At 42.4% G+C, this 26,587-nt stretch overlaps 1 protein-coding gene across 14 annotated transcripts in view; it reads left to right on the forward strand.

The window, feature by feature from the left end:
* LOC136114600 (netrin receptor DCC) overlaps window positions 1-26,587 on the forward strand; it is a 361,710-nt gene that overhangs the window by 191,715 nt on the left and 143,408 nt on the right. For all 14 annotated transcript variants that reach the window (XM_071801689.1, XM_071801688.1, XM_071801697.1 and 11 more), the window contains 3 exons: window positions 5,287-5,571; window positions 9,741-9,891; window positions 10,006-10,142. In XM_071801689.1, the coding sequence (XP_071657790.1) occupies window positions 5,287-5,571; window positions 9,741-9,891; window positions 10,006-10,142 (573 nt within the window). The remainder of the gene's footprint in view (window positions 1-5,286; window positions 5,572-9,740; window positions 9,892-10,005; window positions 10,143-26,587) is intronic.

A 26,587-nucleotide genomic window follows, 5' to 3' on the forward strand; every position in this document is an offset into this window, starting at 1 on the left:
TGAGACGTAGGACATGGAGACGTGAGACGTTGAGATGTAGGATGTAGAGACGTGAGTCGTGGGATGTAGGATGTAGAGACATGAGACGTAGGACATGGAGACGTGAGACGTTGAGATGTAGGATGTAGAGACGTGAGTCGTGGGATGTAGGATGTAGAGACATGAGACGTAGGACATGGAGACGTGAGACGTTGAGATGTAGGATGTAGAGACGTGAGTCGTGGGATGTAGGATGTAGAGACATGAGACGTAGGACATGGAGACGTGAGACGTTGAGATGTAGGATGTAGAGACATGAGTCGTGGGATGTAGGATGTAGAGACATGAGATGCAGGACATGGAGATGTGAGACGTTGAGATGTATGATGTAGAGATGTGAGTCATGGGACGTAGGATGTAGAGACATGAGATGTAGGACATGGAGACGTGAGACGTTGAGATGTAGGATGTAGAGACATGAGTCGTGGAATGTAGAGATGTGGGACGTAGGATGTAGAGACATGAGACGTAGGACATGGAGACGTGAGACGTTGAGATGTAGGACATGGAGATGTGAGACGTTGAGATGTAGAACATGGAGATGTGAGACGTTGAGATGTAGGATGTAGAGACATGAGTCGTGGGACGTAGGATGTAGAGACATGAGATGTATGACATGGAGACGTGAGACATTGAGATTTAGGACATGGAGACGTGAGATGTTGAGATGTAGGACATGGAGACGTGAGAGGTAGGACATGGAGATGTGAGATGTGGAGATGTAGGACATGGAGATGTGAGACATGGAGACATGAGTCGTAGGACGTAGAGATGTGAGTCGCAGGATGTGGAGACGTAGGACGTTGAGACGTGAGCCGTGGAGTCGTAGGACACCAGGTTGGAAGGGACCACAAACGGAATGGACTAAATGACGCTGGAACCGGCAAACTCTCGGCACACAAATGAGAGAACTTGTGGGTTTTTAATCATTTGAATTTGGGATTTTGACGTCTGGCCCTTCTCAGACTCTTCAGCGAGACAGAAAGTCCTGGTTTGTTCTCGCTTTTTTCCTGTTTGAGGAGCAGATGTGCAGATTTTCTCGGCCTGGCTGCGAGCCACAGGCGCTGACGAGAAGACGAAGAGATTTACACCCTCGGATTTGTGTATTAACAGGGACAAAAGCAGTAGGTGGGCTCTTTGGTGGATGATAAAAATTTCGGATAATATTTCATTTCCCCACGCAGGTGTTTTGCGAACGCTACTGTGAACAACGGGGAGTTACACAACAAGAAATTCAGTATATCACGTCGACTCGTTAATAAATATGAGCGGGTTTGTTGCTTCGAAGATGTGCTGTGCTCTTCCCTTTGTGTTTGAGGGATCAGCAAATAGTTTTAAGGTGAAATTGTGAGACAGGAGAACTAAATCCAACCCGTGGGGGCTGTAGGTGTAGAGCTCTGGAGATAATTTGCACGTAGCTATGAAGAGCTTATAATTTCAAGCCATGACCTTGAGGAATGACAGATTCAGTTCGCATGAAACGCTGAAAAATCAGTAAAAGGGTAAGAAATGAAATCTTAAAGGTTGTACCCGAACGAGTCGGCTATAATAGAGATTTTGGTTGTTCTCAATGCGTGCGGGACGGTCGGGAACAACAGTTTTGTGCCAGCGCTTTGAATCGGAGAAGATCTGCGAAGATTAAGCAGAAGTGACCACGAAGGCGTGGAATCCGTGATGAAAATCCCCCTCCAACACAAATACGATGGAAAAAATAGATGGTTTCCACGCCTTGCGCCGAGCAAGCGAGCCGCAGAAAAGGTGACAAGTAAATTAGGTTTTAAAATTCTTGCTGTTTTGATAATCCGAGCTGACATCGGGAACGCAGGCCGCAGAAAAGTCTTTCTCACGATAATAAGTTCATTTATTGCCTGTGATAGGTAAGAGGCATCAAAGGGCAGGTCCTGGCTCTGTCTTTGTTCAGCTTGCCTTGGTGGAATTAGATTGCTGCCAGAAACTGGCGCATCGGGCTTGCGCACAGCCCAAGTGTTGGAGCCTAAACGCTCTCTTAAATCCTCCCTTATATATCTATTTATACGTTATATCTGTTTATACGCTTTTGGGAGCCGCACCTCAGGGCTCCAAATGGTGGTACCAGGGGCACCAGGATCACCTCAGGGCTCAAAATGGTGGCACCAGAGGCACCAGAATCACTTCAGGATTCAAAATGGCGGCACCAGAATCACCTCAGGGCTCCAAATGGCAACTCCAGAATCACCTCAGGGCTCAAAATGGTGGCCCTGGGGGCACCAGAATCACCTCAGGGCTCCAAATGGCGGCACCAGGGGCACCAGAATCACCTCAGGGCTCCAAATGGCGATACCAGAATCACCTCAGGGCTCCAAATGGCGGTACCGGAATCACCTCAGGGCTCCAGATGGCGGCACCGGAATCACCTCAGGGCTCCAAATGGTGGCACCAGGGGCACCAGAATCACCTCAGGGCTCAAAATTCTGGCCAGAGGGGTACAAGTATCACCTCACACCAAGAAAGGCCTTGAGGACTTCCCAGCAAGAACATCAAGATTCATTTCCCAGCGTGATAACTGAATGCTAAACACAAGTTGCAGAAATAATTGTCTGGCCGGTAAAACGCGTAGGCTGGAAAAGCTCAGCGCTGTTTGGTTCTCCTGAAACGAGGCCAAATGCTTTGTTTGGCTCGGAGTTTGGGATAAATGTGGCTGGAAGCATCTAAGCTGCTTTTCCTCCGCTGGCACAAAGCGGGATGAGTCACATCTCAATCCAAAATCCATGAGACACGTGCCAAGAGGACAGAAAAAACCCCCATGTTACGCAGATTGATATTTTTGACGCTTATTCAATGAATTTTAAGCATAAGAGTGTCTGTTTAAAGTCTTTTATTATTATCCTTTTAGAATATCTGATGATGGTGGTCCTTAAGTTTTCTTTGCAGGAGCACTAGCGCACTTGTATAATAATTAATTCTATGATAATTAGAATAATAGCGAACACGTTAGTGTACTTCGGTTGATCCGGAGCTATTTGGACCTCGCCAGGGCGGCGCGTCGTAAATCATTTCTTGGATCTCAATCCCGATTTGAACGCCAAGCCCGTGTCGATCTTCATCTCCTACAGATAAGGTCATAGACCGGAGTCATCCGTGTTGAAATCCAACTTCTTAAATCAAACTTCCAGACTGGAAATCGTTAATCAACAATCAGGAATCGTTGAGTATTCCCCATTTCATGGTGGTTTTGGACGTGATGTGATCCAACAAGAGGTAGACAACGAGGCACCTTCCTCTTCATCACTTCGCACCGAGGTGCCTTTGCTGGCAAATTGCTTTAAATTGAATCTATATAAACCGCAGCTGCTTAAAGTTCATATATAAAACGTACAAAGGCTGGAAATATCTTAATAATACTCATTTTATTGTAATATTTAACCCCTTCCCTTTTGTGTCCGTGTCTGATGGGCGGTATGAGGAGTTTCTTCTCAATCAGAAATGTGTCCAGCTCTTCATCAGTTCTATCTCCTCGGAGATGTGCGGCCTCTAGTCCCGTAAGACGGGGTTTACAGTTAAGCTCGGTTTTATTTAGCTCCTGCTCGAACGCCACATCCACGCTTGAATTATTTGGTGAAGCCCATAGGTTTTGTGTTCCAACACTTGTGCGAATTACTCGCCGTAAATCTTTTCAACCTTGCAAACAGGAGCTGGGAAATAAACACGAATATAGAGCAAATAAAGTATCGCAGCTCTTTGGAAGAGAGAATTAAAGAGAAGTTTCTAAAATATTTACATTTTGAGCTTCACTCATCCATGCTCGTTTTCCTTCTTATTTTCTGAAGCAAGCAGAAGGAAATCACTATTTCCATTACCTTGCTTTCTCGCCCTTCAGCTATTATGTGAATTGAAAAATAGAAAAGGTCTTGTCTTGATGTTAAGTAACCTTGCAGGCTTTAATTTGAAACAAATAAAGCATTTAAAGCACTTCTTCTCCCGGGGATTTTACTGAGCGCTACTAAATTGCTGAATATTTAATAGCCCGATGTGTTCCAGGCCCTGCGGCCTGTCCCCCAAATGATAAGCCTTGTTATTAAGTGAACTTTAATTGCTTAATAATTGGGTCTTTGGGAAGGGGAGATGGGGATCCCGATAGGCTGCGGAGTAAATCAGACTTGGGTCCGGCTTACAATGAAGCTTCCTAAGTAGCTTTGGGAAAGACTAAGGGATAGTTTGAAAATCTTGTCTATTAGGAGAGATAAACCAGTTTTAAACACAGCTTTAGACAAAGGTAATTAGTGTCTTTTTTTCCCCCCTCTACTTTTTTGCAACATCTTGATCTGTTATGTGTAGATTTTATGAGGTTTTCTCGAAACTTGAAAAGAAAAAGTGTTGGGATACATGCAGAAAGGGGCATTATTATTAAGATATTAGGGTTTGAATCAGTCCTGGGGCTCCTGCTCAAATGCATTTTTCAATATGTGTTCGTTCCCCAGTGCATCATTTTTGCTGAACGTTTGGTGGTATTTTAATGGGTCATTTCTAGGCGATTGTCCAGGACTAGAGCCACATAAGGTCCCCAAAATACGTCCCCACCATCTCTACAAGGGACCTATGAGGGGGACTTTTGACAAGGACATGTAGTGATGGGCCAAGGGGTGATGGCTTTAAACTGAGAAGAGATTTGGATGAGATATAAGGAGGAAAATCTTCCAAATGAGACTGGTGAGGCCCTGGAGAAGTTGTGGATGCCCCAGCGCTGGAGACATCCCAGGCCAGGTTGGATGAGGCTTTGGGCAACCTGGTCTAGTTGAAGATGTTCCTGCCCATGGCTGGGGGATGGAGTAGATGCATTTTAAGGTCCCTTCCAACTCAAACCGTGGTGTTATTTTATGATTCTTGTTCTTGTGGGTTTTTCTCTGGCGCATGAAGGATGTGGACCTCACGGTTTTGCACCGAGTGAAGTTGGAGCATCAAGCTCCAACCTCTTCCCTCCTGCTCTCATGAGTCAAATGTTTCATGGAAAACAGACACAGGCCGTTTCTCGTTTGAAATATTTCATTGAACAGAAGCTTTTTAGAGTGTTCTTCCTTTGATTTGGAGGGAAGGAGAAATACAGCGAGATGCGACTGTAACGTTTCCCAACCTTCCGTAGGTTTGGTTGTGCTTTCCTTTGAATGCCCGCCCTGTTCTGCGCGGTTCGAATTGTGTGACGACATCTCTGTCCTGTACAATTTCTATTTCCAGCAGCTATATAATTGTGGTTTTTTCTTTTAATATTTGCAGGACCACTGAGGTTCCTTTCCCAGACGGAATCGGTCACGGCTTTCACAGGAGACACCATCCTGCTCAAGTGCGAAGTGGTCGGGGAGCCCATGCCCGTGGTTCACTGGCAGCGGAACCAGGAGGACTTGTCCCCGAACCCGAGTGACCCACGCGTGGCCGTCCTGCCCTCCGGGGCTCTGCAGATCAGCCGCGTCCAACACGGGGACAGCGGCATCTACAGGTGCTTGGCCAAGAACCCGGCCAGTTCTCGCACCGGGAACGACGCCGAAGTCAGAGTTTTGGCAGGTAAGAACTTGGATTCTTCTCCATCACCTTGTTCTCACCTCACCGTGTCCTTTGCTTCTTGGAAATGCAGTTTATCCCACCTTGTTCCCAGTTCCTTCTACAAACTCCCAAGTTCTTAACATGAAAGAGCGTGGAGACCTTTAGAAGCAGTTGGATGTCAAGGTGAGGAGTTGACGCTTTCTAACTTGAAGCACATAATTTAGATGTGCATGGAATCGGTCTCTTTGACGCGGTCAATGGAGCGGGACAAATCCTTCCTGTTGTATTTCCCTACTCGAAGGGAGGTTATTTGGGTACTTCAGGGCCTGGAGTGATCTACCAAGGTGCCCAGAGCACCGTTTGGGATCTGATGGAGTTTAAATGGGGCACGCGATGTTCCCAAATTCACAGCCGAGTGAATGTAGAATCACTGAATGGTTTGAGTTGGACCTTAAAGATCAACTAGTCCAACCCTGTCTTGGTCTCCCTCTTAATAAACTCATCAGCTACGGAGATGGTTACCACTGTGGTTTAATATCAAGATCTGAGCAGTAAGATAAGGATTTGAAGAAGGTATTGGTGCAAAATCTCCTCGTTCTACATGATAACTAATAGAATATTTTAATATATCTATCTTGTAAGCAAATGTTATGTGATTTCTCACCAAGCGAGAGGTAACTGAGCAAAATCTTCAGACTTCTGAGCTGGCCTAAATGCTCCAGATACCACTTAGGCCAAGGAGTCCCTGATCATCTGCGAGTGGATTGATGTTTCTTTGCCCAGGTTTCATCGTTAATGTCCTGACTCTCTATAGGAGAGAGGGGGATTAATTGATCTCGTCCCAGCACGTTAAAATTGAATATCAGGGAAACGCTGGAGCAAATAAGGAGAAAAACACGTAGCGAGGAAGCGGCGGAATCAGTCAAACGTTGGCTTAGGGCAAACAGTCTCATCTCAGGATAACATGAGCAGACAGAAACTCTTCTAAGAAATAAGCGACGCTCCCGAAAGAAAAACTCAGATGTTTTTAGGCCTCTTGGGAATGTTGTTCTCACGCTTTGATGGTTCAGAAATATCTGATATTTTGCTGCTAAATCTGCTTCTCCTGTTTTCGCTTGTTGGTAGAAAAGCATCTTCAGTTGAGTCCTGTAATTAACGGAGGTAGAAATACCCTCGTTGGCCTTTTTCCCCTGATTAGTGGGGAGGAAGGAAAACTAAGCCTTAAATCCTATTCAAAGGAATAGACAACAAACCAAAAAGTTTAGGCAGCGTCTCATAACTCTGTATTTTTTAAATGATTTGTCCACGGATAGCGGTTGTGATTTATTTGAGGGAATCAATTCCTAGCTTGCATTGCTCCTATAAAATAATATCATTCAAATAAAAGAAAATTCAATAAAATAAGTGCCAGCATCTGGGTGATCCCTCCATCCAGCTCCCCACATGAATAGCTCTTGATAAGCCAGCTAGAGTTTGACCTTTAACCACAAAAAAAGGTGAAATTCAAACTACTTTTATTAATAATCCTGGGGAATGAGCTATTTTGCCTCTCTCCCCTGGATAAATCTGATTAGCGCATCATTCATCTCTTGCATAATAACCACGAATATCAGTTGGAAATAAATACAACCCGGCAACGTCCCTTCCCTACAGTAGTAATACATTTTATTTTCTATTATTCTTTTACCTCAAGATCTCGACGAACAAGTCAAGGGGTTGTAAATATTTGTCCCTTCGTTATGGACGAGGAAAGCGTCTCGCAATAAATCATCATTAAAGCGAGAAATGGGACCCCTGATGTATCCTCTCGCGTTCCAGCGGCGACTCCACGCAGATTTAGTGAATACATTTAGAAGTTACTACAGTAAGGAGAACGTCTTAACGCCCCAATTCGTTATGGTGTTAATATTTTAACCATGTGCGTCCTTATTATTATAAATCAAGTTGTCCCGGCAAATGGATTATCCAGATACATTTGGAAATGTTTTCCTGGGTACGATGCGAGGATTTGGTCAATTGAACGACACTGTGAGATGCCAGACAACAGGATGCAACATATTTTTGGGAAAGCTTCGTTTTTTCTATGTATATTTTAATTAAAATACTCCAGGTATGTTTTTCTGAAGTGCCGAAGAGCCGTATGCAAGTGAACTTCATTTTCCATGGCGAACCCAAATCAGATACATCAGCTTGAGTTCCACTTGCTCCAAGACCAATTTAATGGGAGAATAAATGAATCCTCGACTCTTATCAACGACGTTGGGACCGATCTGGGGGTTTGTGGAGAGAACGATTGGTGACTGACTCTCAAATCCACTCATATAACATGAAGGAGCCTTTGACCTAAAAAGGCGGGAAAAATGACTTGAGGCCTTGGTTACATCACAAAATACCCGACTTGCTCCATGAACCAGCTATAAAAAGGATAAAAGGGGTAAAAGGACTTACCCTAATACTGCTTTGTGAAGATATATGGATATTTTTGCAAATCACACGGCGTTATTGGATATCAGTGGCTGTTGAATTCTTAGGCGTTAATATATAGATGGCAACGTCCAGTGTTGTGCTTGGATGGAGGTTGATTGGCCATGGGTGCGAGCAACTTGCTTGAAAAATTAACACTAAAAAAGATCATGAGGTGTCCCGTGATGTCCCCATGGATGGGGACACGTCAGCGCAGAAGAGATTGAGTCTTGGCCCAAATTAAGTCAACAGCTCCAGCTAAAGCTGGTCCAGAGTTGGTTGATGACGTGGGTTTGATTATGGCCTACAGGTGCTTGGCAGGAGATGATTAATGAGCACTCGGTGTCCTAAGTGGAGAAGGGCTTAACGAGACCTTAGATATCTTCAGGATCAAGAGCGGGGCCCAAACAAGAACCCATCGTCTTCCCAACGAAGAATTTTAATGTCTGCCGCCATCCCCACGTTCTCAGCTCTGAGAGGAAATCATGGACATCCACCTAAGGCAAGGGGGATTTTGGAGCCTCCTTGGTTCCTCATAAGGTTCCAATTAAGTCATTAGACCTTTCATGTCTAAATTACTGAGCTCTTTTTTCAGTTAAACCATCTCTGGTTTGTGGAAGGTGGGGACTTGCCTGAATAACCTGCAAGTTCTGATCGTCACGGGTTTGAAACCACAACTCTCTTCCTGGTATTTTCTGAAAAAAGGATGAGATGTGTTTTATTTTCCTTCCTGGAACAGACATTTTCAGCTCTGTGTGGATTTAAGCTGCAAACTTTGTACCTCGTTCTACCCGTTCAACTGGAAAATGTTCCTTCACAACCCACGCGTTTGGGTTCCCAACCATTTCTCATGTTGGTACCCGCTTAGTGCAACTTTGGGCTTGGCCTTTTGCTTTTTTGGGGGCTGTTCATTCAACGATGTCCCTCAAGAACACGCCAAATTTTGCCAGGTGGGGAAGAAATATCCCGATATTATTGGTTTTCATGACTTAACATCTTCATCTGACCTAAGATAATCATTGAAATCAAATAGATCTTGTTTGTGGTTTCAGAACTAAGCGCTTCTGAAGGGAAGACAATCCCATAATAAGATCTGGAGTCCAGCACGTTTGGTTCGACATCTACCGTAAGAAAATAAAGGCGTTTCTTGGTGGATGGTTTTGTTCGCTGCTATTTCAGCCGCAGTCTATGAGATTTGGGTCTGTGTTGTCCCTTGGGTCATTGTCACCCACCCATGCAGTTGGATTTAAGCTCACAGTATAAGCTTTAAGCTTGGCCCACCGCTTGGGTCAGGCAAAGGAGAATTTAAAGCATTAATCTTTCTATTTATTCCCCCTCAATTCCAATTATTCAAGTTATTTCCTTCTTATTTTCTCTGTTCTCTTTTCTTCTCTCACCCATCACGTTGTCGAACTTCCCTCTCGCAGCTCCAGACCAGTGGCGTTAATCCACTCTTAACCTTACGTATAACTCCGGCTTTCCAAGACCCGGCTTTAATACCAGGCTGCACACGATCCGTTCTCACTTTCCCAAAAGCCGGTATTGATTTCTGCCTTCAAATTGCTCCTTGGGCTTCAACAAGGTTGTCATTTGATAGACTTTGGGTATGAAAACTGGGGGCGCTTGGGTCTGTTGTTGAGCAGTCGTTCCAAACAAAAGGAATACATATATTTATTTTATAGATATGTATTTTTAATGGATGATCAATGCTTCTTTTGCTCTCGTAGATCCAGGTCTGCACCGACAACAGTTCTTCCTGCAACGCCCGTCGAACGTGATGGCCATGGAAGGGAAAGATGCCGTTCTGGAGTGTTGTGTCTCTGGGTACCCCCCTCCCACCTTCACGTGGCTGCGAGGAGATGAAATCCTGCCCATCAGGTAGCTCAACCCTTCGGGGATCTCATTTTTCACACTATTTCCTTGAGCAAAACATCGGTATCAAACTGATAGAGCACCGTAAGACGCAGTGAACGTTTCTTCTCAATGTTTCAGGTCCAAAAAGTATTCGTTACTGGCTGGGAGTAACCTGCTCATATCCAACGTGACCGACGACGACTCCGGGACCTACACGTGCGTCGTCACCTACAAAAACGAGAACAGCAGCGGCTCCGCCGAGCTCTCGGTGATGGGTGAGTCCAGGAACTACGCCTGGTTGGCCGTTCTCAGAATATTGGATATGATTTTAATCACATTTTAGGTTTGAATCGCTCACTTTTGCTCAACAACTTGATTTTCATACCTCCGACAAACTGCAAACTATCCAAGTTTTGATGAGATGGAAATCGAGCCCTCTAAGTCCACCCGCCACACTCTATAACGTCTTTTGATATCAGATATTAGTTGCTAGCGCCGTTTGTTTCGTATACGCTGCTTTCCCTTGATTTCGCCTTCTCGAATCCTTATTTTTGGCACTAGAAAGAAGACAAGAAAATAACATATTAGCGTGTTCTCACCAATTAACAATAGTTTAAGTAGATTTGTAGCGCAGCGATGTGTTCCTAGTGTTAAACGTTAAGCGCCTTCCTCAACCTCCTTTCAAATGGCAAATATTAACGCAATCTGAAAGATGTTTAAATCTAATAGCTGCCTCTTATTTTTGCTTTATTTAAAGCAGCGAACAATAGCAGAGCGCATTAGCGTTGTTCAGGCAGATCTAACGAACGGCGTCGTTAATGCTTCGTCAAACAATAACGTATTTCAAGGCGCCGTTCATTTGGCATTCTGGCTTTAAAGCTTGCGCATGAAAAATACTTTCATTAGTGAATAGAACATTAATTTGGATTATCGGATATGCCGTGCTTGTATAACAATATCCTTTTATCAAGCCATAATCAAATACAATAATTACCGGTGGTGGAGGGTTCGCTTCTGTTTCTTCAGGTGCATTAACGTAATTCATTGTTTTACTGGATAAAAATGAAAACGCGGCTTTCTAATTGCCAAAGTTCGTTTATTATGGCCTTGTTTTCATTCTAAGGAATCAAATATTGAAAAGGCAGGTAAGTTGTTAGGCAGGATACTTAATTCACCTTATTGAAAGATGTTGATCTCCAGTCTAAGCTTGAGAAGTAGAATTCAATTCCATTGATAATTGCAATAATTAGCGGTGAGAGCAACTTCGGCTTGAGCATCATCGCCCCCATGATTGCGTCGACGTCGCTGACCGCGCCGTCCCCGGGAAAATTAATAGCGGCTTTGCATCCAATTCCTTTCTGTACCTTTTGAATAATGAATTCGCGCAGAATCGGTTTATTTGTCAAAATGTCATCATTATATCTCCTAAACAGAATAATTGATAGTTTTGAGATATTTGCAGTCTGAATGGCAAGAGAAATAACAATTGAATAATTATCTCGGAAGTCCGAGGAGACAACATCAGATCCAAGTGAATCCCATCACATGGTAACGAGATGCTTTTGATCTCTTAAATAATGAGGCAATTTGCAAGAATTTCACAATGAAGTTGTTTGAAAGAGCTAAAAATAACTATTTCCATGGTGGACGTAGACCTGAAATTGCAAGAGGTGAAAGAATTTGGTCTGGAAGTGGCATAAATCCTGAAATAACAAGTGTTCTGTGCCCTATTCCTACTGATTGACGATGGGAGAAACCCCTGGGATTTGAAGTCCTGGTAAATCAGATCTATAGGTAGAATTAGAATTAGATCTATAAACCCCGTATTTTTGGTCATAATTGATAAATTTGCTGCTATGCCGTCATACAGAAGTTAGTTTTCTTCCTGCTCATTAATTAACCTGCCCCTTAATTGTATCAAAGAGCCCAATGATAAATGTACTGATAGGGTTGGGAAGGAGAATCGTAGAAGAGTTTGGGTTGGAAGGGACCATCAACGCTCATCCAGTCCAACCCCAGCCATGAGCAGGGACATCGGAAAACACCAAACTCAAATATTTCAAGAAATCTTTGTGAAGAAACATCTTTTTTGGGGGGTTTTGATGTGGGACAGGCAACCCAAGCTCTGTTGGGAATATCCAGTTGACCTGTTGCAATCTAAGGCGGTTTCTCAGGTGCTGGGCCTGATGGGTCAAGAACTCAGTCTGTGCTCACTTCCCTTGATTTAGAGGATTTAAAGAATTTATTAGCACATTGATAGCATTCAATGGCTACGCTTTTCTATCCTTTATTTTTAATTTCATTTAATATCGCTTGAGCTGCACAAAGCAGCTCGGCCTAGCGGTCCAAGCATCCTCGTTGAGCATCCTCAATGGGTCAAGAAACTCATGTCATGACTCAATGCCCTTGGGACAGACAATATCTAATAATAATAATAATAATAATAATGATGATGATGATGATGATGATGATGTAATAATATCACTGCTGCAAACTAAAAGCTCATAAAACAATGTATTTCAGCCTTCTAAACAGTGTTAATCTATGGAGCTTCCTATCAGAGTATAGAGTTGGGGCCAACCGATTTGGACATGGATTCAAGATTTGAAGCTTTTTATTGGGTACGGGGGTATTGAGCACCAAAGAAAATAGGATTTTAAGTTTCTCTTGTGTGTCTGTGTTTTTATATAAATAGAAGATAAGTTTATATATGTGTAGATATATATATGTGTGTGTGTGTGCGAGCTTCAGGCTTGCCTTAATCCTTTATGAAAGAAGCAGCCACTTCTGTATAAAAACACAATAATTATTAGGTACAGAATAATACATGATTATACTGTAATTATTGTATTTTAAACATATATCATTCTGTACCTATTGACAAGAGTTTCTCCCAGCTTAGGCTGCTGTTAATATTGGTGGTGAGGCTGGACTAGAATGAGCAGCAATCTGATCTTGGAGGATTTAATCTTATTTTGCTTTCAGAGCAGTTTAAAGAATTTATTCGCACTTATTTCTTCCCTTTCAATGGATTCTGAATAATGAGGTAAATGCCCATTTGCAGGTACAGGGCAGCTCAACCCGGTAATGGGGGTGATTGAATTACAACCCGTTAATTTTGCTTGCCGAGGAATGAATGAGGGTCGAGTGGCTCATTCAGCCCGTTCTGGAAATGGAATTTTTATCAATGAGCATCAAATACTTGGAAAAAGCACTTGAGAGAAACTCCAGCGTTGCCTTTTTCTGATAATAGCGTGGAAATTCAGTCCTATTAAAAATAAATAGACATAACAAGGTCTGTGATAGCGCCGCTCACTTGGCCCATCGCAGGAAGGTTGGTGTTCAAGGCATAAAATATCCCTTGGAATCCACAGGAAAATAAATGATGGGAAGTTAACGATACCAGATCTGTGCATAATTTGATTTTTAAACCTTTTGTGGATCAGCCTACCTAATAGTTTGTTAAATAAACTGGTTTTTCTCTGAAAAAGGGAATTTTGCTGCTGCCACAAACACCATTGAGCATGTTGGTGCGTTCATGTCACCGCGGAGGCGACTCCGGAATAAAACGTGGGACCAACTGGGCCATTCCCATTCCCAACTGGTGATGAACCAGTTTGCTGCCCTGGAGACCTTCAGCCATCTCTAAGTTAAATTTAAATATCTCAGCTCTGTAGGGTTTTGCATCCACTTCTTAAGATTGGCTGTGGGTTACTGGCTGTGGGTTATTGCTCGTGGGTTACTGGCTGTGGGTTATTGCTCGTGGGTTATTGCTTGTGGTTCAGGGAGGTTTGGGAGCTCAAGAGCCCACATGAGAATCTCCCTTCATTGGTCCAGCGCATTTTTTGGAAATATTACCACCAAATATCTCCCTTTGTGTCGTACAGAAGATTTTGGAATAGTTCTGTTGTGCAGCGCTCCACGTGGAGGAGATGGGGCATTTGCATTAGAGGTAGTGGGATATATTCTATATATTATGATATAAGAAGACTCACCAAGGAATGAATGATAGAGTTTCCCATCCCGGTGCTTCCACACCGCGTTTCTCCACGCTCTGTGTTTGTGATGGGAGATGAATGGCAGCGTTTATTATTTTCTTTTGCTATTTTTTAGTCTCTTTGCCTCCCGGCTCTGGTTTGATTCATCCTGACAGGAGCCGCCGCTTTGATGGATGGTTCGGGAAGGGCCAAACTGAAATAAAGGGTGAACCGCGCTCGCTTATGGAGTGGTTCCCATTCAACTCCACACTTAACAGGAATTAATGCACCTGCCAAAATTCAATTATTAACAGAAGAGCGGGAGAGCGGCCGAGACTGAGCAACGTCTGTTACCTGTAAATAATGGATCCAGCGCTATCCCCAGGGCTTTTTTCCCTTGGATTTTGCTATTTCTCCCAATACTGAAAGTGTTTGGATTATTTTCTTTTCGCTTTTTCTCTTTTGCTTTTTTTGCCTTTTCCCGCCTTTTTCCTTTTCCCGCCTTTTCGCCTTTTCTCCCCTTTTCCCCTTTTCTCCCCCCCTTTATTTCCTTCCACTCACTTTAAATATTGGGCAAGTGAATTAATTCCTGGCGCAGATGCTTTAGATCCACATCTAAACTAAAGAATTCTAAAGGATTTATGAAAAAAAGGGGGGAAAAAAAGACAATTTGGGAGCACCAAGCACAACTTTTTGCCAATGATTTCTTCCTGTGGAACCTCAGCTGGGTGTTCCTGCTCCATGGGGGGATTGCACTGGATGAGCTTCCCGGGTCCCTTCCAACCCCTGACATTCTGGGATTCTGCGATCTGGGATTCTGCTCTTTATTTATTGGCTCGCACGTGGTCTTCCGGATCCTGCTTTAATTGCAAAGCCCAGAGCAATGACGTAAATGTGTAATACACACACCACTATTAATATATATAGATTTCCCATGTTTGAAAGGAATCTTAGCGCAGCATCCGTAGTTGGTTTTATTAAAAGCCGTTTAAATTCCCCTGCCCGGGGTGGGTTGGAATGACAAGAAATTTACATTTTAATTGCGGCAGAAGACAAAACCGCGTTCCCGTGTTAACGAGGGAGGATAAATAAGATGCGTATCAGCCGGGAGGAGAGAAACAAGCGGTCGTTTTTCACCGCCATGAGAAATCCGGGGCTTGTTTTGTTTGCTCCCCATCAAAATGCGGCAAAATCCGCCTCGATTGAGCGAGTTGGTCATCGAGAAAACATTGTAAGACTATAAATATTCTTTGGAGAAACCCCACCAGGGATCCAGATTGGTCTGCGCGATGTGTGCCGGGGTAAGTGTGGTTGGATTTATGGTGGATTTGGTGAGGGTGTTGAAAAGAAACTGGTGTCCACTGACTTGTTGTAAAGCTCTACTCAAAGCTTTCTAGGCAAGGCCTACAAATAGTACCTGAGAGGAAGGGCCTGTAATACTTTATAGATGTGAAAAATAAGCCAATGCAATCTTTGTAACCCATTTGTCATCCAGAGTAAGCTAAGAGTAAGATGGTGGTCTTGTGGCCTTAGAGCCCATGGAAGCCTCTCTACAGGACAACACAAGCCATGAGGTATCAACTGTGGATGAAGAACCCACCTCTGCTCCCATTTTTGCCATCAAAACTCTTAATTCTTGCTTGGCCAAGCTGGGATTGGAGGAGGTCTGGTTGGTTATCATTCCGTTAAGGGAAGATTAGGATCCCAAAGTGACTCTTGTTGCTTTGGGTTGGATGACTCTCTTGTTTCTCCAACAAAACCAGTTGGAAGCATAGAATCGTTTTGGTTGGAAGAGACGCTCAAGATCATTGAGTCCAACCATCAACCCAACATTGGCACCAACCCATGTCCCTGAGAACCTCATCTATGTGTATTTAGTCTCGGTTTTTGCTCCCTTTTAGTGTCACGTATCTTTCAAGACACACATTCTTGCCTTGACTTCTTTACACTGTAATTGGTTTTATTTAATGATTATTTAGAATCTAAGTGGTCGGGTAATTTGGTCCTGCTGTAAATAACACCAGTATCTGAAGGCAAATGCTCCTTTAAAAGATACCAACTCTTTGTTGCTTTCAATCCTTTCCTTTACTGCTAAAGTTTTGTTAATATATTGAATTAAATTATGATGTTTCAGGTGGCTTTTCTCACCTGATTTGATAAGGAATGATTAAAAATATCTGTTTCTAGAGCCAATAACGGCAGGCGCCGCCTTAGAAAGTCAAGCCTAAATCATTGAAGAATCCACACACTTATGTTTTGCGTGTTTAATTTTATATATCTTTACGGTAAAGATCTTTAATTGGTGTAAAGATGCCCTAAAGTTATCCACGCGTGAGTAAAGAAATGTATTTCTATACATTGTGATAGTTGTAGCTATAATATATATTAATATATAATTATAGCACTGAGGCATTGATGGGTTCTCAATGAGGGTTTTTTTATTCTTAGTAGTCATAATATTATTGTTATTATAAATAAAATTGCTCTTTGGGGAAAAAGAAAGTGACTAATTTTCAGTCTTAATGATTTCCATCAGTCTAACGCTGCCAGGATGCATTTATCTCCATTTCTCCCCATATTTATTCTTTCCCGATAGTCATTTCCTTTTTATTTATGGCCATCATCGATGGATTTAAGTCAGGAATGAACCTCGGAGTGTCGTATAGATCCATATAGCACCTACGCACGTAATCATTGCACGTGTTTTAATATATCAGAGCTGCTGTTATCTCTTCATTCCAGCTGAGAAGCCAGGGAAAGACTCCTCAGACTAGGCCAAAATTTTAAACAAGGACATTTATTGTTGAAAACAATAATTGTATTACCATGAGTTTATAATTTATAGGAGAGATGCGTGAGGTTGATTTAGAAATTATAATCCTGGGATGAGTTAAGACGGCCTTTGGAGTTGAAACCAAGAAGACGTAAGATGAATATTCATCATAAATTCCACGCTGATTTATTGCAATGATTAATTAACTTTTGTGCAAATCTGGGGGGAAAGAGGCGATGCTCATGGACAATAATCTCGTTTTGGGGGAAGATGGTGAGATATAGATGTCGGTGTCTTGCTGTGCGATGGACCCGCCGGGCGAGGCCGGAGGATGCACTGGGTGAGGTGGGACATCATCACGCTCTCTCTTCCGTGCTGCGTTTGTTGGGGGCAACAAAAGAGGTATTTTAAGAGGTATTTTGGTGTCTCTGGGGCTTGGTTGAGGGTTTGGTGGTGGTGGTTTATTTTGGTTTTCTTTCAAATGATGCTTATTATGGTGACGCAGCGGGTCTGGCTTTCTGCTGCCTGATAACCCATCGCACGGGCGACTGCAGACGCTTCTCATGGCTGTTGATGTTCATACCCCTTGCGATATTTCTCCACGGAGAGCTCTGTGCTTCTCGTTTCTCTCAGTATTTTTAGTAGTAAGTGCCCAGAGTTCTTAGAAAATAGATTTTGATGGACTTCGGTTCCTGGGACGAACGTCAAGAAACTGGGGCTTCCGTTAGTGCTCCTCGGGTTGAAATTCTTAATGACCAACCTATGACGCGATGATTCATATAAAATAAAACGCTCCGGGAAAGAAAATCAGATTGGGTCAATCAGAAGGGTTTAGATTGGAGTTACTTCGTGTTTCCTGCTGAAATATAGCTTTTAATTTGCTTTTTAATTGAGGTTGCTAATTGTGTGCAGCTTGAAGGTGTTTTCAGTGAAGATGTGGAAGAAGACATTTGTGGGTTTGGGTTGAAGTTGACAACTACACTTCTACTGAATAACTGTAGCTATTAGTTGAACTTGGATCTGGGCAGGAACAACCCCTTCCAACCCTTGACATTCTGGGTAACTCCTAAAGACATCATTTTCTTGCTCTGTAACCATCAACCTGCTGTTGCTCTACATCAAGGTAACGGAGCTGATTAGACATTAGATTTCAACAAACTGATGGCAGCACAAAAGCAGCCCAGGGACGAATTAGATTTTCGTTAAGATTAATTGCGACGTTAACAAAACTGAACTGACCCGTGAAGCACTGCACTGGATCCAGGCCTCAACTGGACTCTGCCTCATTGACCACGACTCTCTGGCTTCTTCTTCCCTTCTTCCGTCCACGTCACTACTCAATCATCCAGGCCGCACTCCCTCAAGTTGGGGGTAATTAATCTAATTATTGTTTTGAAGAATAGTTGTCTAACAAGGCAGATAGAGTCCTTCATTAGTTATTTTTTTGTCGTGTTTTGGGGATCATCCTAAAATCCTAAACACCCTTTTAAGCCCAGCCTTGCGTAGGATGGGAATTACTGAGTCTTCTGGGCGAGCCCCAAGTCTTTCAAATCCCATCCTTCTTCCCAGCGATGTGGCTTTAAAGATTAAATAACTGTGGTGAAACAGCATAAATAGATTAATAGGCTGGATTCCTTATATTAAACGACTGTAAAATGTCACTATTATGAGTAAAACTCACTAAAACCCGTTTTGGAAAGGCTTCCCGTGCAGGCCGGATCGCAGGATGACAAATAACACGGTATATTTGATGTAAATAGATTAGTGGATGGAAGGCGTTTCAATAATTCAGCTTGATTGTATAACATATAATCTGCGGGAAACCTATAACTCGCCACTTAAAGAACGACTCCTTCCTCTGAAAATCTCCAATAAACGTTGTGTTTAGAAGCAATTCCCATTTTATGGCGCACATTTTCTTTTCTTTTCAACCCCCTTTATTTTTTAATACATATTTAACAAATCCTGGTAAAACTCAATGTTCTTTTCCACATTTAGTTACTTATACTGCTTATCTCACCCCCGAATTTATAATTCTCAGTTCACAAAAATGTGATTTCTTCAATAGCTTAATGATTTCTGCCCCAGGTAGGAAATACCCTTTGGAAACAAACCCCGTTTTCGAGTAATGAGGAGAATTAAAGATAAGACAGGGAGGGGACACTTGGGTGATAGAGGAGGTGACGTTTCCTTGGGACGCTCCTGTAATTTAGAGGAGGGTGAAGTTTTGAGCCATTTGCTGCACTTTAATGATGATTTAGGTGATTTTGATTCCTCAGGTGTGTCCTGATGCTGATGAAACTGAGCAATAGTTGATCAATATTTCAAAAGGATGGGCCGCTCCATCCTTTCCGTCATTGTCACCGGGGTCGATCTTGAGACCAAACCAAGCGCTTCGTCTTTCCGCCTCTACTTCCAGTGATATATTCCTGGTTTCTTTCCTCAACCCACCTCACGGAGATATCATAGAATCCTAGAATTCCATGTTTAATTGACCACAAGGATCATCTGGTCCAACCCTTCTTGGCTTAGACAACTAGGCCCAACCAGCTGAATCTTCAACGTGCCCAATCTTGGAGGATCCACCACTTCCTTGGGGAGTTGAATCCAATGACCAATTGTTCTTAGGGGGAAAGATTCCCCTTGTGTCCTATCGGAATCTCCTCATCGCAGCCTTTAATACCCCGTTGTAGGCTGCAGTCATTATTAAATATTTGCGTGCAAATGCTAATAAATGGAAAAACGCCTCTTCCCGACGATCCGATGGGGAAAAACACGAGTGCGCTGGGGAATTTCATGGGCGTTTCTGCTTAACTCGGCAGCACCATTGGCCGCTTTCTTCCCAATTATCCCTTTTGTAGAAAAATGAAAATCAGTTGAATTGTTTGTTTGGTGTTTAAATCAGAGGATAAATCCACCTTGGGTTTTACCAGTGACCCTTTTCTCTCTATCAGCAGTTATTTTCTGTTAATAACTCATCTATTTCCAACGTAATTAATATTTTGAGCGCTGTTAATCTTTCAGGGTGGGCAGGAAGGTTTATAGAAGAACTTGTTTGGAAAATATTAATGACGTTTTAATCACAAAAAAGCGGTTTTCTTGCTTAGTTTTGCTTGGTTTAAATTAGGAAATTCGAATAGAATAAGCGTGAGCAAAGCGCATGGTTAGAAAGACACTTGATCGTGGGTGAATTTGGAGGATGCATATGTGCTTTTATTTTAGATGATTGTGTAAAATATGTACACACACACCTAAGATACTGAATTTACTCCATTTTCACATCTTTGTTATGTGTCCTTGGGACATAATTAATTAAAAACTCTTCCATTAGAGTAGAAACTTGACCTGGAGGTGGCTTTGGATCAGTATTTCTACCCTAAGTTTTTTACCCCTGAAGAGTAACATGGATCTAAAACCACTTAACTCTCTTTACTTCACTTACATAACTTAACTTACTTTACTTTACTTACTTAACTTTACTTAATTCACTTAACTTAATCCACTTAATTCACTTTACTTAAAATACCAGGCCTGAGCTTAGTAAAGCTTTAGCTTATCTCCTACATCGAATTATCTGCAGGATAAATCCCGAATAATTCATTGAACAAGACAAGCAGAATAAATAGTTAAAATTTAGAAGAAGAAAAGCAAAATACTGCTAAACGTGGCACTCAAACTTTAAAACCAGCTGTTGGGAAGGATGGTCAATAGGAAATACAAGACATTTTGCCATCATTTTTAATTATTGTAGTAATAATCCTGCTCGTTTGGGGCATCTGGAATGATTTGCCCAGATGTTTTCCACATCTAGAACCAATTAGTTTTATTTCTAAGCACCCGTTTAATGAAGTTGGGGCTGGAAGGAGTTAATTCTACCCTACTCGTAGCTTTTGGATCCATAGTGTATTTAAGACTGTCAAGGTATTGAAGTAGAAAGTATTTGAGTTCAACCTATTTGTTTGGACTGGAGGCAATAACAAGAATAATATTGCGCTTTGATTTTTATAGCGCTTGCATGACATGTATTTTGAAATCACTTTATACATATATATATATATATATATCTATAAAATAATCAATGTGTACATGCTACAGCAAAAAACACCCGACAAAGCGAAGCTCAGGAGAGCAAAGCTACGGATTCCCCAGAAATTGCGGCCGCATGTTGAAAAGTGCAAGACTTAAAGCATAATTTGGATTCTGAACCTGCGGTTAAATTTACTGATAAGTTTTCCAAAGACATTTTCAACTGGACACCCCCTAAAAACCCCATTGCAGTAAATATAAAACATCCTCAAACATTAAGAGCAAAGTATGCAGTTTTTTCTGGCTCTTCCATCTTCGATATAATGATTTTTACTCATGAAATGGCCTGAAAAAAGGCGACAGCACTTCAATATCCAACTGCTTTGCAGCCTTGTTAGAAACTGAGGGATCGTTGCTCCCATTCGCCTCGACAAGAGAAGATTCCTGTGATTCTGTGGCCATCACTGTGTTTCAGGTGCTTGTTGTCCTTCCCTTCCAAGGTTGTAGCTGAAAGTGGAGATTTAGTTCTTGGTTTTCATGTTTAACATCGTTTGAGAAATGGGTGCGTTGTGTGAGAACGACAGAGCTTTGTAGAATTACTCTTCCCGAAATGAAATGGTAGGGAGCAGGTTGCAGCATGTTTGAGGTTACACCAGATTTAGAACACGCGGGGTCAACGCGTTGAGTTGGAGGCATCAAGGCCTCAACGGGGGATTTAGGCCTCGGCATTGATTTTACCTCAAAAGCAAGCACCGCCGGATGTTTGCGCTCCAAAAACACGCGGTGTGGTCTTCAAAAGTTAATTATATATTAAAGGTCATGGATTCGCTGTGGTTTGGGGGGGTGTTGACGTGGTCGACATGGTCAACGTACCCCAAGAGAAATGGCGTTAGCCGCTGGTTTAACTTAGGGATCAGGAGTGAGTTTGATGAGAGATGTGGTAAGGAAAACGTCCAAGTGATGATTAACATGTGAATTTTCTAGAAATACGAAAGCATAAGCATTATTTTGTGGCTATAAATCATCGCAACCCGCCGGTGTCGCAAAACTTTTACTTGAAATGGCGCGAGTGCGGAATATTCGCTGTTGCATGGATGAGGATCAGATGGGAAATCTCTTAACAACGGCCTAAAGCACATTTTCCTGCGCAAATATTTGATCAGGTTGACATTTCTTTCTTTTCTCTACCTTATTTCCCGAATCTATGCAAATATAATTAAAGCTGAATTAGTATCAATATTTTACAGCTAATTCCTTGGGTAGAAGGCTTGGGCGGCCTCATCTATGGGGCTGTGATTATGAATAATAAATCCAATATATAAAAATGACTTTCTTTATAATGTATATGTACATCTTGTTAACATTTCAGTAACAAAACGGTGTACATTATAGTGAGAGAACACAACTAGAACCAATCAGTACAAGTTAACTCTTGTAACGTTGAATAACCTGTTGGTTTCTCATGTTATTCTTTGGTAGACCAGAGCGTGTGGATGTTTTAAGTCTTTAAACCCATTTACTAAATACCCTGCGTAGCCAAGGACCTAAGATGTTGAGATTAGGTTTAGTTTTGCGATATTAAGTCATGGTAGAATTAAACATCATGTGTTGGAAACTGTAAATAGAAATTCTACCCGAGAAGATGATCAAAATAAGTCATTTACTTGAGAATTTGTGCGTATAAATTTAATATGTATAGATAATTGCATGTACTCAATAAAACGCATGGAAAGAGAAGTAATTAAACATCTGATTATATCAGATTTGGCCTAATGAGACCAAATGAGGGTCTCGCGTACATACAGGAGATTTTGGTGGCTTATAGCGTTCTCCACTCCGGTTTGGAACCCGCGTCGTCATCAATTTCAATTTTGTGTTTAATGAGAAATAATGCAAGCGCATTGAGAAGGTTTTAGGCTTCATGATTATTGGGAAAATTACATGAAAACATAGAGTGTAATATAGATAAATGTGAAATAAGTCTGGAGGCAACGAACCGAGCTCCAATGTACATGCGGCTGTAATAGGAAAATCCTTGAGGCCATCGTTGGAGCTTTATTTGATAGCAAAAAAATAAGGTTGAAACAAGATAATTCAGGTGCAGAACAGAGGGGGTTGGGGCCATCAAATAGCAAATTATTCAATATATTCATCAGTGATTTGGATGAGGGAATCGAGTTTGCTGGTGACACCGAGCTGGGAGGAGGGGGTGACACTGGAAGCTGTGCTGCCATCCAGAGACCTGGACAGGCTGGAGAGTTGGGAGGGGAAAATGGAATGGAATAGAACAAGGGCAAGTGTAGAGTCTTGAATGTGGGCAGGAACAACCCCAGGTTCCACTGTAAGGTGGGGAACGAGCTGTTGGAGAGCAGTGAAAAGGGACCTAATTCTAGGGGTAATAACCCAACCTACCGGAGGAAACGGAGCCTTGGTTTAAATACTGAGCTGCGTTGCGCTCTCAGAAGTTGTGTTAAAACGACTTTATCTCGACTTCTATTTGATTTTCAATATCTATTGAAGAAAAGTGATGCTGAGGTTGACTTTGGAGTTGAGGGGTGGTAGAAGAGTTGCTTAAATACACAGGGTTAGTTGTATGAGTGTGTTTTCCTACCTCGAGAAACGAAACACTTGAGTAAGAATTCTTCATAAATGGATAAATCATGTTCCTTATATTTCACGTCTAAATGTGTTAATGCTTGAGTGACAGCTGTCAGAGTGATTCGTACTACTTAAAATAGACGAACATTTTGTCTCGTGCGTTAATTAAGGGCTGAGCAATCGCATGATGGATACAAGCAACCCAGAACCTCCTTCCAGTCCTATTTTCAAGGTAGCTGTTCCTATAAAAATAACGAACAATTTCTTCCGAAGGATGAAATTTGTTGTTTAGCCTGTGTGTCCGTCTTAAATTCTGCACAAGCTCTCAACGCAATAGTGAATTTTACCCACTGGCCGTGAATTAGTGGGACACGGAAGATTTATGATTGAACAGGGGTCAAGAGCTTTACTCGAAGTAGTAAAAACTAATCCTAGTAATAGTTTTGAGACCAGTAAGACTTATGGATTATCACTTTATTTCTTCTCTAACCTGCGGAGAACGCGAGAGCCGTAAAAATGACGTTGCGACGTGTGCCAATCCGGTGGAATGAGATTTACAGGTGGACAAGTTGAATTAATGCTTTGTGAAACCACGGCGAAGGTTTCGGGTTGAATTTTCAATTAAAACCAGCCCGATGTCCGCACTGGAGGGTGTTGATTTAGTGATGAGGGAAGAGCCGCTGAGCGAGACTGAAATTCCACAGTGTGGCCCTAATTCAGCAAAACGCTGGCTTAACTTTGATCTGATGACTTATTTCAGCGACGTTAGTGGAATTAAAGGGCTAAAAATGGGTTAGAACCGGTAGAACTGCGCTCAGGGCCTGTAGAACTAGGCTCAGGGCCTGCAGAACGAAGCTCAGAGCCTGTAGAACTAGGCTCAGCTGCACGCTGGTTCTACACATGGAGACAAAGCTGAGCTTATCTGATCAACCCAAGGACTTCCCAAAGCTCTTTGGGGCACTTAGGGCATTTAAAGTCCCAAGTTGCGAATGCGATAAGCCATAATTAATATTATTGCGGCAATTGCACGAGGAGAAAATAAAGGGGTTGAAATAACCAATAACTCAGATAAACGTCGCGAAAATGTTGGGCGGCAGCGATAATGAAATGAGCAGCTGTGATTTTGAGGAGTCGCTGTTGGTTTCACATAAATACTATCTCGAATATAAGTTAAGACTGGGGGAAATGCGTCCTTGTGCGTAGATGCTGATGTGTGTATGTTTTAGGAGTGGTTTCATCCCTAAGGATTGATCCACGCTTGATGTGACCTAAGGAGAAGGTGGGTGATGGATCCAGAGGCTTAAATGGGACATCAGCATAGTCTACAAGCTCCACCACTTCAAATGTCTGATTTTCGATTCATTTGTCTAAATGTATTGTATTCAAGAACTGGAAAATAATTGATTAAGAACATGTATAAATTAGAAATGTTCCTCTTTTATTTTTAGTTAATTCTGGAAATACAGGGGATCATGAAAGATGGGAGGGGAGCTTGGAAGAGGCCAAGGAACTTGATGGTTGGGGGCTCCATAATATTATATATTATAATATTATATTATATCGTAATATTTTATGATTTGAAATAAAACAAAGCGTTGACCAGGTTCATAACGCGAGCACAGGTTATTTGGTGAGCGGATAAGTTAATGAGGAGTGATTGCTGTAGAGTAATTAGGGGAGCTTTGTACAGGTGGACGTTATCCATGTGGATGTGTACTCTGGCTTAACAAGGCCAGACTTTACTAGGAAGGCCTAGAAGGGTCAAGGCTACCGAGCAGCTGAATAATACTGTTTTCTTAAATGGGAATAATGAATCAGTAGAACGGTGCGCCGAGGTGGATTTTCTATCACTCGGAAAACATGAATGAGTTTCCTAAAATACACCCTGCAATTCAAAAAGTGATTAATTTGGGGAAGTCCTGTTGATTTATGGGTTAGGTCGGACTAGATCGTCACAACAACCCACCTGATGAGTCTGACCCGCACGCTTCGTTTTTCCCATCGGTAAGGGTGTCAATCTCCTTCCCTTGGCTCTTGCAAACCCATTAATATCTAGGGGTGAAATGCAATTAAACTAGTATTAATTTTGCATCCAAGGTTAAGGCGGTTGGATTTGCTCGATCCATTCCAGCTCCGTTTGTGGAGCATTAACGTTAAGATTTGGGAGCAGCGCCGCGCAGATCCAGAATACACGTTCCTACTTTAGATCAGCTGTTATCAGGAGTCACGATTTGGTTCCCGGAGTCGGTGACGTAGCCGCTATCTAGAGAATAACTGATGTCTATTTTGGCAAGCAACGCATCTATACCTCACTCGCTTCTATTCTCGGTGACCTTGGATCGCTTCAAAATCATTTGAGTTCTTTTTTCTTTGCTCGCTAATCGAATTAGAGCTTGTTGATTCCTTTCTCTTTGATCCAAATGCAAGCGGAGCAGAAGGGGGATGGTGTAATGGGCTCCCAGGGCTGCTTGGAGTCCTTTTTATCCATCTGTGGTTTATTTTCAATGCCAAGAACGAAGGTCGTTCCACGCCAGAGCAGCCGGGACCTGCACCGAGAGCATCCTCGGCCTTCTCCATCATTCATCTGCCGCCTTTGCTTCGCATCCACTTGGCAGGTAGGGCTGGTAACCAAATAAATCTGCCCGGCGGATGCTTTTAGCTTTGAAACCTTTCAACGGAGCTTTTAGATGCTTTCGTAAGACCTGGCACTGTTGGCTTTGTCTCTCCAAGGAAGATGAAATGCCTTTTGATTTATCTATTTCAAGGCATGGGCAGGCAGCTACACTTCACTACCAGGCCTGATCGCTAAACCAAGAGCTGGTTTTAAGCTGAGGTAGAGTGGAGGGGTTTATTTTCCCCTCAGCATCCTGCAGTTCCCGACTCTTCCTTAATTATGTGGCAGGGCGTAAAACTCATATTAAAAAGGGTTTATTTCATTTCCCTGAGATGAGAAAATCCACCCATTAACTTACCAGATACATCAAGGGGTCTGAACGTATCACAACCATCATAGCACACTGCAGTAATATATCCAATATTCTATATACCACCGTATATAGAATAGAATTTGCAGCGTGGCAAAATGAAGAGACAAATATTCAAGTGGATTAACAGTTTAACGTACATTTTGGGTCGTTCCAGCAACCGGCTTGTGCATGTTTAGATATTGAAACGCAATCAAGCGGTGTCGCTGATCCTTCTCAGGTAGTAGTTTGGAAGGAAGGAAAATACAGAGGGGCTGCGATACTTGGGTTTGTTTCCAAATCTATTTTTCTTACGCTTAAATAGGTTTTTCTTCTTGTATTTCCGAGCGTGGTGGATGGTCTCAAAATAACAAAGGGTTTTC

Source organism: Patagioenas fasciata, chromosome W (assembly GCF_037038585.1).
Source record: "Patagioenas fasciata isolate bPatFas1 chromosome W, bPatFas1.hap1, whole genome shotgun sequence".
NCBI classification, from domain to species: domain Eukaryota; kingdom Metazoa; phylum Chordata; class Aves; order Columbiformes; family Columbidae; genus Patagioenas; species Patagioenas fasciata.